The sequence below is a fragment of the Panthera pardus genome, unplaced genomic scaffold, assembly GCF_024362965.1.
Source record: "Panthera pardus isolate Hobbes unplaced genomic scaffold, ASM2436296v1 HiC_scaffold_17, whole genome shotgun sequence".
Taxonomy (NCBI): domain Eukaryota; kingdom Metazoa; phylum Chordata; class Mammalia; order Carnivora; family Felidae; genus Panthera; species Panthera pardus.
The window spans coordinates 40,669,568-40,683,532 of NW_026526732.1; the positions used below are offsets into that span (position 1 = coordinate 40,669,568).

The 13,965-nt window shown below is 34.6% G+C and overlaps 1 protein-coding gene across 1 annotated transcript in view; it reads left to right on the forward strand.

Moving 5' to 3' along the window:
• The window catches only part of TRDN (triadin), a 388,796-nt gene that overhangs the window by 80,912 nt on the left and 293,919 nt on the right, over positions 1 to 13,965 (forward strand). Inside the window, exon 5 of the mRNA XM_053904527.1 lies at positions 9,992 to 10,051. Coding sequence (XP_053760502.1) covers positions 9,992 to 10,051 — 60 coding nt within the window. The remainder of the gene's footprint in view (positions 1 to 9,991; positions 10,052 to 13,965) is intronic.

The following is a 13,965-nucleotide window of genomic DNA, read 5'->3' on the forward strand; positions in this document are numbered from 1 at the left end:
GGACCTGCACTTTGTCAAGACCTAGAGAATAGACTCACCATTGGGAGTAAAGAGTGGGGTTAGCATCAACCGGACTATTTATACTGAGATTAAAAAAGGATTGGTTCCTGAAACTAGAGGAGGGATGCTGTTAACAATAATGAATTCTAGCAGGAAAGCCACAGATGTCTTTTTAATTTGGAATCCCAGATCCCTTCCCACTTCAGATTTACCCAGCCAGAATCTCCAGGGGTCAAGCCTTAAGCAGCTGTATTTTCAACCCCCCTCCCCAAATGTGTTTCTAACTCACAACATGGGTGAGAATAATTGCAACCCAAATGATTAATTCTAAAAATGAGTGATTTTATGCATTGTGACACCAGGAAGGGAGAGAGTTGAAGATAAGTGGATAATAACATGTTTTGTTTATACATAGTGACTGTTCTTCTATATAAATTTCCATTAAAAATACCAACATGAATGATAAAATGCAAACTAAGTTAATATCACTGTCACATTAACCTAAACTATTGGAATCACTATTGACAATTGATGCTCATCAGCTGAACACATCAACATTTTAAACATGATTGAGATAGATTTGAAGGAATATGATGAGGAGATATTTGCATTGGTTCCCCTTCTGCTGTTCACCTACTATGGTTAAGCCACTTAATCCCTGTGGCTCTCAGCTCTCACATCTATAAAACAAAGATGCTGGATTTTACTGATATTACATTCTTTCTAGCTATAATATTTTATGATTTTATTATTAAATTGTGATGTCACATGTTAATAGTTTCACCAAGAGTTTCATCTGATCATGGGACAGTGGCATTAGCATCATCTGGGAGTAATTTAGAAATGCAGAACCAGGCTTCATCTAGACCAAATGAAATGAATCAAAATCTGCATTTTTAAGAAGATCCCCAGGCGACTCATATGCACATTAAAATTTGAGAAACTTTGGTCTAGACAACAATTCCTACTACTGGCTGTGCTTCTGAAACCACCTGAGAGCTTATTTAAATTGGAGATCCCTAAAAGGTTCCTCACCATGAGAGACTAATTGATTAAGTTTTGGGCTGTAGCTCAGGAATACATTTTAATATCTCTCCAGATGATTCTGGTGTACAGCCACATTGATCTTGTCTAGTTTATCATCAAATATGAAACACAGTCAAAACATCATCTAAATCCATAAAGTCCACCAGCAATTATCTTACAAAAGGTATTGTTTGTAGTCATTTACACCTCTGTCTGGCTTATGAACACATGGGAAATAGTATCTCATTTTATAGATGGAAAAATACAATTCAAAGAGGAAAAATGGATTAACCTAAGATTATTGAGCTAATGGCAAAAATGAGATTGGACAGATACTGTCATACTTATTTTGAAGTTTTTTGTAGGGGTCAAGATTATGCAGTATTGAGACTAATATTTTTCTTGAAAAAGTTGAGCTTATTTTACAAAACTTTACCAAGTAATCAAATCTAACAAAATTAAGGTCCCAAACATTTTTATGTTTATGGGATTCGACATCCCTGAAGGAAACTATTCTCAATATTGTCTAACACTATATCTGAGTGTATACCAACTTAATCATAAATATTAGGTAGCTTTGAGGGAAAGAATATATTCCTTTTTATACTCTTCATTAATGGTCAGTAGTGTGATTTCCTCAAACTTGTTTATCAATACAATAGAAATATTATCAGAAAAATCATAGAAAATATAAATACCTACACATGATTTAGAATGCTTATCTAAATTACTCAGTATTCAATATAATATTTTCCCTTAATAATCCTTAATTAGCCACTAAATAGATAACTAGTCTTGCTTGGTTATTTATCATAATGAAACTTTTGTGTCCTAATCACAATTGGTAAAATCATACAAAAGAGATTCTATGTTTAAATGAATAAATAATTTGAATTTTCAATATTAAAATAAGACAAATTGTAAGAAGACATTTTATATTGTCTAGCGCTTGTGAGATATATAGAGAAAACATAATGATAAAAAGCATTCATTGAAACCCACCAGCCTCATAATAATTTAATGAACTTGATTGCCATCTAAAAGAATCAGTACAGTTGCCTTGGTGACAGAGATTATGTTTTTAACTTCTTGAGTCTGTCATTTTAAAATCTTGAATTGATAATATTTTTAATTTGTTAACAATGTGTTATATTAATAGATATAAATTGTATGCTTTAAATTGACCATGTGAATCTTTTTTTTTTTTTAATGTAATTTACTGTCAAGTTGGCTAACATACAGTGTATAAAGGGTGCTCTTGGTTTTGGGGGTAGATTCCCATGATTCATTGCTTACATACAACACCCAGTGCTCATCCCAAGTGTCTTCCTTCCTCAATGCATATCACTCATTGAATCTTAAACAAAATTATAAACTACTCAAAAATAAGCTCTTCTATAATTACAACTAAACTATCATAAGCAAAATGCACGTAATATACAAAATAACTCAGGAAGACTTCATTACAAAATAAGGTTATCCTTAGGACTCATTTAACACAATCTATTTTCACTAATTTGGTCCCATTGATTGCTACTGCTAGTGACTCTCCCATTTTAAGTACCATGGCCTCTCCTCCCAAATTATATTTGGGAGATGAGCTCAGAGTCTTGGGAAAATCTGTTGGTTATGATTACCACTGGCCCTGTGGGAGACATAGAGGTTAGATGATTACATATTGATATAATTAAACTGTCTAAAGATAAAGAAGGAGAATCAAGCCAATGAAATGAATCTTCACTTCTAATTTAGAGAAGTTTTAAAGACTTTGTCTATTGAATAATTATGTGTTCCCATGGGCCATGCAGCACACACTGTGAGAACCAGAAATTTCCCTGTTACACCTAAAAGTTCCATTTGGACTACCAAAAGGATCATTGAAATCTATATTTATCTTCTCAGATGTCCAGTATAAATATGTGTAACAAGTGTCAAAATTTCATTATTTCTGTGTATAAAATATATGTATATAAGCAAGTGCCATCAAATAAAAGAGAATGCAGATTATCATTGAAATACCATAAGTGTCAATAGGGAATGCTGGAGAACTGCAATAACATCTAACATGTAGAACAAAAGGGATAGAAATTATGGACCCTTCCTTTAAGTTATGTTGAATTGCATGTCCTATTTTTAAATCCTGTCCCCAATTATTTCAAATGAAAGAGACATGATATTTGTCAACATTTTATTACAGGTATAATATATTCAATTCATAGTTGACTGACTTTTTATATAAATATCTGTGAATAAGTTTTGAAATAAAGCAAAGCACGAAAAAACTATTTTAGTATTAAAAACTAGTATTACTACTAGTATTAATTATTACTAGTATTTAAAAAATTTTTAAATACTCAGTATCCTTACTTTGACTTTTTGAAAAGATGTGTATTTATTTATTTTTGAGTGTGAGAGGACATACATAAGCAGGGAAGGGGAAGAGAGAGAGGGAGACATAGAATCCAAAGCAGACTCCAGGCTCTGAGTTGTCAGCACAGAGCCTGACGTGGGGCTTGAACTCATGAACCGTGAGATCATGACCTGAACCGAAATCAGATGCTCAACTAACTGAGCCACCCAGGCTCCCCTATTATATATTTATCAAGTCGTTGGTATGTGACAGCCACTATTGTTACACATTGAAAATTTAACGTGGAACAATATAAATATAATTCTTGCCCTCATCAATTTAGAATTTAATGAGAGAAACAAATAATTATGATAAAAATAGCCAATATTTACAGTATGCTTACTTGATAACCAGATGTTGTTGTAAATTCTTTACATTTTAGATTATTTTTTAATGTTTATTAATTCATTTTTGAGAAAGACAATGTGAGTGGGAGAGGAGCAGCGAGAGAGGGAGCCAGAGAATCTGAGGCAGGCTCCTCACTGTTAGCATAGTGCAAGAACCCACCATGGGTATTGAACCCACGAAGCTTGAGATCATGCCCTGAGCTTAAGTCAGATGCTTAACCAAGTGATCCACCCAGGTGCCCCACATTTTGACTTATTTTAATTCTTCTGTAAATCTGTGTGGAAGGTACTATTAATAACCTCATTTTACAGATGAAGAAATAAGGTTTGCACAGCTGGTAAGAAAAGGAATCAGATTCCAACTGGGCAGATTGACTCTAGCATCGATTATCTTAACCACTAAGCTGTATTTTTTTTTTTTATTTTTTTTTTCAACGTGTTTTATTTATTTTTGGGACAGAGAGAGACAGAGCATGAACGGGGGAGGGGCAGAGAGAGAGGGAGACACAGAATCAGAAACAGGCTCCAGGCTCTGAGCCATCAGCCCAGAGCCTGACGCGGGGCTCGAACTCACGGACCGCGAGATCGTGACCTGGCTGAAGTCGGACGCTTAACCGACTGCGCCACCCAGGCGCCCCTAAGCTGTATTTTAATACATGTCAGATATATTTTTGTATAGATCTGTGAATAACTTATCTGTGTCTAATTTTTCTAAAAAATGCATATTTTAATTATATTAGAATACCATAGATTTATACCAGCTTTCATATGACAATTATTAAAATAATCATTTAATGATTATTGCAACCCAGAAATAATGAAAAATCTCAATATTACTAATTTTTACTTTCCCAACACTTCACAAGTCTGGTGCTGAGACTAACACCTCCTCAGAGACGTTGGACTCTGACCTAATTGGTTGTTTGGCTTTGAACTTCAGAGAAACAGCCTGACTGAGGAGGGTATATTTCCTTATTATCTTCATTGAATTATAAAGCATAAAAGCCAGGGTTTAAATCTTCTGAGTTCCTTAAATGAAGGAAATTTGTAAATGCATTTAGAGCCTAGCTTGATAAAGTTTTCCGATGACTTCAAATGTTTTTAGTTTTAGAGTGGGAGATGAATAAAAATAAGGATTTAAAGGGAGACCTTATTATTTTTCTCCCTGTCTTATATTTATTCATACTTCCCTGTAGATGTGGAGGAAAACTATAGAGGAAAATCAGGAGTAGTGAAAAAAGTTGGACTATGCTCCCCACATTCTGTGGTGATAACTTGCCCTTTTCATAAATCTTTTAGTACAATTGTACCGTTACCAACACTGTAAACATCAGTGGAGTACTGCTCCACTCTTCTAAGGTACGGTTACTGATGACTCCTTTTTCCCTCCTGACACATTGAGATAATTATTGCTCTTCTTCCATATTATTTTTCCCTTCTCCAATTCTCAAAATTCAAATACAGATTTGTATCCTTAAGGGCCTGTGGACAGTCTCACACCTGGATTGAGACACTTTGACTTCTGTGCCTTCTCAGCCACAAAACAATCTTTAAGGTTTACTGGTTACCAGAACGGCTTATGATTCCAACTGGCATCTGGTGCTGTGACTTATTATAATGTCTTAATAGACATTGGGCATTAATCTAATTGGAAAACACATATATTTGGAGGTAAATAACAACTGCTTTGATCTTCTTCTTTGGCCCTTGTACCCAGGATTTGTGCAGGTCTAAGTGAACTGTATCTAAACAGTGTCATGATGTTAAATGCAATTTTATGCGATTATACATTATTGTCATATTACACAAAATGGAGTTATTCACCAGTCCATGGAAATTAGCAAATAACTGGAAGCCAGTTGTAATATAATACAGGGAATTTTATTTTTCTTGGAAATTTGTTGAAAACCATAGGGCGATAAAGTTCTACCTTTAGTGACTTGAATCTTTAAAATTTAATTTTATGTTCTTATATAAATGGTTCTTAGCTGGAAAGAGCAGTTGAGAATAACAAATCAAACATCATTTGCTTGTGAGAAAAAGATCCTTCTGAAGTCTAAATTGGAAGGACATTGTTACTCAATTGGACAAGAGCCTGGATGGTTATTATTTCCTGGCTCAAGTGTAAGGAGATAGAACTGACACATGTGCAGAGGCTTCATTGGTTTCTCCAGGCATCTGATAGCCACAGGCATTGACACTTGCCATAGAATGCAGTCACCAAAGAAAATTCAGTGTTGCAGTAAAACATGCAGAGAGAGATGTAATTTATCCTTAAGTCTCAACCATAAGAAATAAATTTCTTTTGTCTTCTATAAGCAGAGAAATGTAGGCCTATGTATGCCTTTATAAGGTTAGCTGTGTGAGTCTTCACTTGCCTCTACAGAAATACTAAGGGTCTTCGAGTGAGTTAAAAATTTAGTTGATGACAGTCCTGCACACTAGAAAATGCCTGTGTAAGTCATCATATTTCATTGTGACCTGTAAAGATCTTATTGTGTATGTGTGTGTATTTTAATCCATGATCCCTGCCTCCACGTATGAGAAATCTAAGTAGAGCTGTCCAGAGCCATGAGACTGTCCTCATAAAAGACTGAAGTATGGAGTCAGGAAAATAAAAAAAAATAGGGCTTTATCCTTGAGATTGGTCTGAGTTATAGAACTGGGTTGTGTCTGCTCCATTTACTGTTGAGTAAAAAACAAGTACTCAGAAATATATTGCCATTTTTTCAGTCTAATTCTCTTTTAGTTTCATTTTATTTATATTTTCGCTTAAGGAAAATGTGTAGTGAAATATATCCAACATGCCAGCATTTACCTTCCTTCTTGGAGTTAAATCTCTCCGTGTATTTGGAAATCAGTGGATTTCCCCCTGCCTTTTCATGAATGGTGCTCTTGATCCCAACCTTGTTGAGATTTGTCTTCTCTCACTTTATTTTTTTCCCTCTAGAATGGACTTCTGCTCATTTCAATGCTGATCACAATCTACAGTTCATTCCCTTTTGATGGGATGCTGCTGTGTACAAAGGAGCTAGAGCTAAGGGGTGACGAGCTGGCTCCTGCTACTGCTTCTTATTTCTGTTCTCTTATGTGCAAACATCCACCTGCCTTGCAGGAAACCCAGCCATGGATGAACATGGGTTGTCTAGTCCCACAAAACACCACCCTGTCTGGCGTATTTCCCCAAATGAAATTAGGGTAGGAGGCTCTGACAGGTTTGCCCAAGCAGCATGCACAGGCACACACACATGCACACACACACGCACACGCACTTACCTCTAAAGGAAGAATATTATTCTAAATGACAACTTTAAGACCTTCTTCTCTCACAATGAAGGTAGCATTTCAAGTAAGCTTTTAATTTAGAAGATTTCATCCCATTTCTGTATTCAAATCAATCCCAACTAGGAGTAAGAAATTATCTCTTAAAGGTGACTCCCTTAGCATGTCCAGACTACTCTAAATCTTTGGCGTTTTACTTGCTTTACTGGCCTGATTTATACAAGGCACCGATCTTTGCGGCCTCTGTTGATCTGAATAGGAAGGAGGAAGCAAGATAGTACTGGCAAGGGAGAATTTCAAGTTTTCTTTTTCATTTGTAAAAGATTGAACTCTGTGGATGACCTAAGGTTTTTCAAAGGTCGTTTGCCCACTCCTAGGACTAAACCAGCACTGGCTGATAGTAATACAGTGTGAGCCACATACGCAGTTTAAAATTTTCAAGTAGCCACATATTTAAAATGTAAAAAGAATAATATGAAATTAATTTTAATGACATGTCTTATTTAACCTAATCAGGGTCTCAGTGAGGGCTCAACCAGAAAAGCAGAACCAGTAGGAGATTATGCAGATATATTTATATATTAAGAAATTTATCACAAGGAATTGGCATATGTGATTGTGGGGACTGGCTAAGCATAGGACAGCAGTCAGGAAAGGAAAAATCACAGGCAAAATTGAACCCACAGGCAGGGACCAAAGCTGTCATCCCTAGACAGAATTTCTTTCTCCTCCTTGGGAAACTTCATGATCCAGAATCATCTTCTTATTTAAAGTCTATGGATTAGGGATTTTAATTACATCTGTAAAATACCTTCACAGCAAATCCTAGATTAGTGTTCATTTGAATGACTTGGAATAGTAGTCTGCCCAAGTTGCCACACAAATAAAATGATCACACTAAATATGCCCCAAATCATATCATCCCAATATGTTATTAATATAAAATCATTAATGAGATATTGTACATCTTTTTTTATACTAAATCTTCATAATCCAGTATGTACTTACACTTACATCACATCTCAATGTTAGACTAATCTCATACCCTGTCTTTAACATCCACATGAGTCCTGTGGCTATTGCCAGGCAGTGCAGGTCCAAAGTAACAGTGATTAAGTAGGTTATCTCATATGTTTAGACAGTTCTAAAAATGTAAATTCTTTGTGTGTGTTAAATAAGGTTTATGGTAGTTTTATTGCCTATAGCCGATAAGACGCAACTTTATTTTGCTTTTGCAAACTGAACACAGATGAAAATTTTCTACACATATACCTCTATATGATAATTTAGTATAGTGCAACACTATTCTTCTTTCATAATTAGAGAAATACTAAGAAACCAAAAGCACAAGGTAATCAAAATAAATACTGTCCTGAGTCATCTGAACACATTCTTTAGGGCTCCTTTTGCCCTACAGAATGCATTTGGCAATGTCTAAAGACATTTTTTATAGACATTTTTCAATGTCTAAAGACATTTTCATTTTTCATGACAGGGGATGGAACTACCACATACATTTAGCAGGAGAAGCCAGGGTTGCTGCTAAATATCATAGATTGCACAGAATAACCTATTCCACCCCCAAATAATGATTCACCCACCTTAAAAAGGACTGATGATAACTGGCCAACAGATATCTGAACACACACACACACACACGCGCACACACACACACACACACACACACACACACACACACTTGGAGTAAGATTTGGAGACCTATGGAGAACAGATTTTTTTAAAAAATGGTGAGACAGACAAGCAAATGTAAGTTTCCTGTGGTCTTTGAAGATCTTTCTTTGAAACTTGGAGAAATTTTACCAGGGATGAGATAAAGTATCTTAACTCTTTTGTATCTCCATTGCCATATCAAAGCCAGGGATGGGATAAGGGTAAAGGGGTGGCCCCGAATATAGTGTGATGATGGATTCATGGAATAAACAAAGAGAGGACATTTTCACAGTGATAATTACCTCCTTAACAGGTGAAAATCACTAATTGTTTTTCCCGAAGATACTTAGGATTTTCCTATGGTTGGTCTTGATTTTAGACTTCTGGAAAAATTACAAAAATGAAAATTCACATTTACAAACAGAGAATTTAAAATGTGTACAGTAATTAGCACCATCTCAGATCATCTGTGAAATAAAGTTGTGATAAATAAATAAGTAAATCTCATTAGCATTTTTCAAAGAGAAACCATGGTATTAAGACTAAGTCACTTTTCAGAGGTAGTAATCATATTTGTAAACTCTAATATCTAATTTAGTTCCATCCAAATTAACTGCAAATTCAGAATTAACTTTATCTTCTAAGCCTTGGCAATGTATGTATACTGAAGCTAGCAGCAAATTAAATATATTTGTTAAAATCTGATATTTAGAAAAAAATGTAACGACCGACTTATTCCATGAAATGTGTCATATCTGCATGCAGTAATTATGGGTTAAATGCAATGCCAAATTCTGATTATAAACATAACTTAGACTCAATACTTCTGAGATATATTTCCTATTAGGTAGTTACAGTTCATTTCACAAATTCTTAATTTAATATGTAAAAATGAAATCTTCCTCAATCTAAATGGCATTCTTACTAAGGATTCTTAATTGTATTGAGAGTAATTGAAATAAAACATAATTATAGTTTGTGATCAATTTTAGCACTGAAAACAGTGACAACATATCCTCATTGATGCAAGCTTTTAAGCTTTTTCAAATAGCACTAATTTTGAGGTAAATTCATTTTTTCCCTTATTTCAATAAGTGAGTGATTTATGTAGCAACATTTTACAGTGACTTTTTCCATTTAGATGCCTATACCTTAGACTTCATGGTGGAATTTTAAAGTTTAGATCACAGTTATAGTTTATATATTGTATATTTTCAAAAATAGTCTTTAAAATATAAATTCTATGTTTTTCTAGAAATACACAAAGACAAGACTGAAAAGCAGGAGAAACCTGAAAGGAAAATAGTACCTAAAGGTAAATGTTTAATATTGTGTTTCTTCTTCTTTTTTTGTTTAGGATACATATTTTGTGTATTCAAACAGGAGGAACAAAAATTTTCATGTTGAGTGTTCTCTTGTTGTAACATTTTTGGTAGTGTTTAGATGAACACCTTTATTTCTCAGTTAACTTCAGGTATAAATATATATGTAATATTTAATAATTGGAATCAAACATGTGACAATCTTTAAATGACTTACAACCAGTTTTTACTTACTGAGATAGTACTGTGAATATAATTTTTGACTTACTAGCAAACATTTTTTCTTCTGTGAATAAGTTACTGTAATTAGTCAGAGTTCAAATTTTTTTTAACCTTGAATTTTTTATGCCACTTAGAACCTTTAAAATCTTTGGCACAGAAATGCAGTCATTTTATTGGCTCACTGCTGACTGCTACGGCCCCACAACTTTCTTACCAGCCTCAAGGGGTGCATGGACAGTGACAACATGTTGATTAATATCCCTTTCAACTTAAATGAATCCAGTAACTGCAATCTTGCATTAGAGGCATATTAATAATGGCGAACATTGTCTTGCTCATTTTATCAAGCATCACTTTTCCAGGAGTGGCCTTGTAGCCATAAAACTTTAAAGAAACTTCTAGGAAGCTTTCAAAGGGATATATTTCTAAATATGCCCAGGTTTCCCCAATGATCAATCTCGTGTGTTTTTTAGGTGAGTTAGGGCAAAAATTAAAACCTTATAATTACTGTATTTGTGTGATAAGGGAAGAAAATGAAATAATTTTTCTGGGATAGAAATTGAATCTTGTCTAGTATTTATTATGTCAAAGCTGTCTAAGGTAAAACTATCTGCAGTAAATGGCAAAGTTGCAAATAGTGAAGTTTCATGTAATAGAAGTTCTACTTAACCTTAAAGGATACCAATATGTCAATCTATGTTAAAATGCCGGTTTTAGTATACTTCCTGTACTTCCTTTTTGTGAAGAGCTTAAATCATTCAGCAGATATTATGTCTTCAATCCTAATGTTTGAATTCATTCCAGACTGGTCAGCCAATCCTTATACAATCAGGGACATGGAAGCTTACTCAATTGAAACCTATTTATATTTGTACTTAGGAAACTAATGTCTTCTTACCGTTCCCTTTCCTTTTTTGGTTCTTCATTCCTTTGGTCAGGGAAATTGGACACAGCTCTTGGGCATGGATTAACTAAGCTAGCCATGACTGAACTGGCTATGTGTTTCAATCTGCTGGAGGTTAAACAGAAACTCAACTGGTTCCACATGATGGGAATCTCTGCTGTTTTATCTTGCAGACTGTACTATTAATTTAATAGCTGTGCTGCTGGAGTGGATGTGGTGATACAGATGGCACCATTTGCATGTTGGACCTGGCTCTATTAGAATCCTGCTGTTAAAGACTTTGAGCAGTGGGCTGTAGAGTGGGCTTATTAAACTAGTGAGTCTTGCATAATTAAAACAGTGAATTTGGCAGAAGTTTAAAATAAATTTCTCAAAGACTGGGTTAGAGATTAGTACCTGAATATATTCCCCAAATAGACCAAATATATTTTGGAAAGTGAATATTTCTCAAGAAAGAGAAAATGGAGCTTCAACTGTTTGAGACTTCCAAGGGTTTTAGAGGTAGTTTCTTTTTTCCACATTTTTTTCCTGCATGAATATGAACAAAAGATTCTGTTTCACTGCTTGGTTTCCTCATCCAGGTAGAATAATGCCTGTTTTTTTTATTTCCAGGTAGTTCAGTGAAAATAAGTGTGTTTTTATAACTTCACAGATGTAGATAAATATGTTTTCTGCATGCCACATTTCGTATCAGTTATGGTTATATGTGATGGAGAGTTAGGAATTTCAATTCTTATGAAAATATTTGAAGTCTTATAAGAAAAGATACAATATGTTCAAGGTAATAGTAGCCTGTGATGGTTATAGACAAGCCAGGAAATGTCTGAGTCTAAAAAGCTGGCAACAAATAAATAAATACATAAATAAGAAGCTGGTGAAAGCTGGTGAGGCTAGGGGAAATAAAAGTGTTAGTGGTGATAGAAGCTAAATCACATCTTTTTGTCTCTCTCTTTGTTTTTTCCTTTAAGGGATTCATATGGTATTTGAAAAGGTTTAAGGAGTGTGAAGTCTTTTGGAAAGCCCTGGAAATCTACATGTAGATGATTTACTCATCAAATAGAATACAGAAAACCATAGAATATTTAATCCTAGATAATATACATTTCCAAAATACTTCTATATAAATATGCTAATTCATTTTTAAATTGTTAACGGATCAGTTTCAATTCCCACTTCTTTTCATAGAAAATTATTAATTTTATAGCCTTCCACATTATCTAAATGATTTTAATTCATGGGGCTACAGTAACTTTTATTCCTAGTTTGTCCCTGTGTTTATTTTGTCGGATGTTTTTCTTAGGGAAAATGCAACAGTTTCAAGGAACTGAGAAGCAAGCCCTTTAATTCTTAATCTGGCAATAAGTACTCATTTTGATTTTAATGTATAAACTCTGACATGTTAGTGAATGTCTACATTTAAATTAATCTTGGTTTTTTCTATATACAAGAAGTTGCAATTTATTTTATAAATATGATCACAGTAATGTCTATACTTGTGACCTTATATTGAATTAATATAGTAATAGCGGAACAATACATTTGCTTAGAAGAAACTTTAAATCCTAATTTAACTTTCCTGGATTACTAAAATGCCATTCACCAAGTTGTTGCTGATATAAATGTACCTGGTGAGCAAGCAGAATACCATCATGCCAGAGTTGTTGTGGGCACTGAATATTTTGCTGTGGCAGAAGTTAGCTTGAAGAACATTGATTCCATTCCAGGGTGATAGTTTCTAATGAAAGATTTTATAGGTCAAAAGGGTCTTATGGTACATTCATATTTGTTTATTTTTGTTGTTAAAATTTTTTAACGTTTATTTATTTTTGAGAGACAGAGAGAAACAGAACGCAAATGGAGGAGGGGCAGCAAGAGAGGGAGGGAGACACAGGGTCCGAAGCAGGTTCCAGACTCTGAGCTGTCAGCACAGAGCCCGAATCAGAGCTCCAACCTACAAAGCGTGAGATCGTGACCTGAGCTGAAGTCGAACACTCAACTGACAGCCACCCAAGTGCCCCCAGAATACATTCATATTTAAAGCCAAATATTTTGGAATATATTTTCGTCTAACCTATATGAACTAATTTCCAGATAGAGGTGAGTAAGGCAGTCTAGGAACCATAGTCTATGAGTATTTCAAATGACTGGATGACCATTATGGAATGCAGAGCCACATGTCAAATGATAAGAAATAGTGATCAGTCACATCTAGCAGTCCACAGTTTGGGTATCCTTTGAGGGTATAAATAACTATGTGCACATATGTCTTAAAAGAAAGTATATACATTCACTACAGGGAATTACAGAAACTAGTGCTATTTGTTCTAAATAAAAGGTCCTGGTCATGATTGTTAAAGACCATTTCCCTGGCTCATGATAAACACTCACAAATGTGTTTTCAATAAATAAGCTAGGAGCACAGTATATGATTTTGACAAAGAAGGATGCCATCATTATTTTCTTCTACTTTTAGAAATGTGTTGAATTAACCAATCTGAGTCAGAATCCAAATCTAGAGGCATCTGGGTAGCTCAGTCAGTTAAGCGTCCAACTCCTAATGGACGCTTGATCTCATGGCTCATGTCTCAGGTCTTGATCTCATGGCTCATGAGTTTGAGCCCCACATCAGGCTCTAGGATGACAGCACAGAGCCTGCTTGGGATTCTCTCTCTCCCTCTCTCTCAAAATAAATAAATAAACATTTAAAAAATTAAAAAAAATAATCCAAATCTAGTAACTACTGCCTATGTAACCTTGCTAATTAATGTATGTAACCAGGTT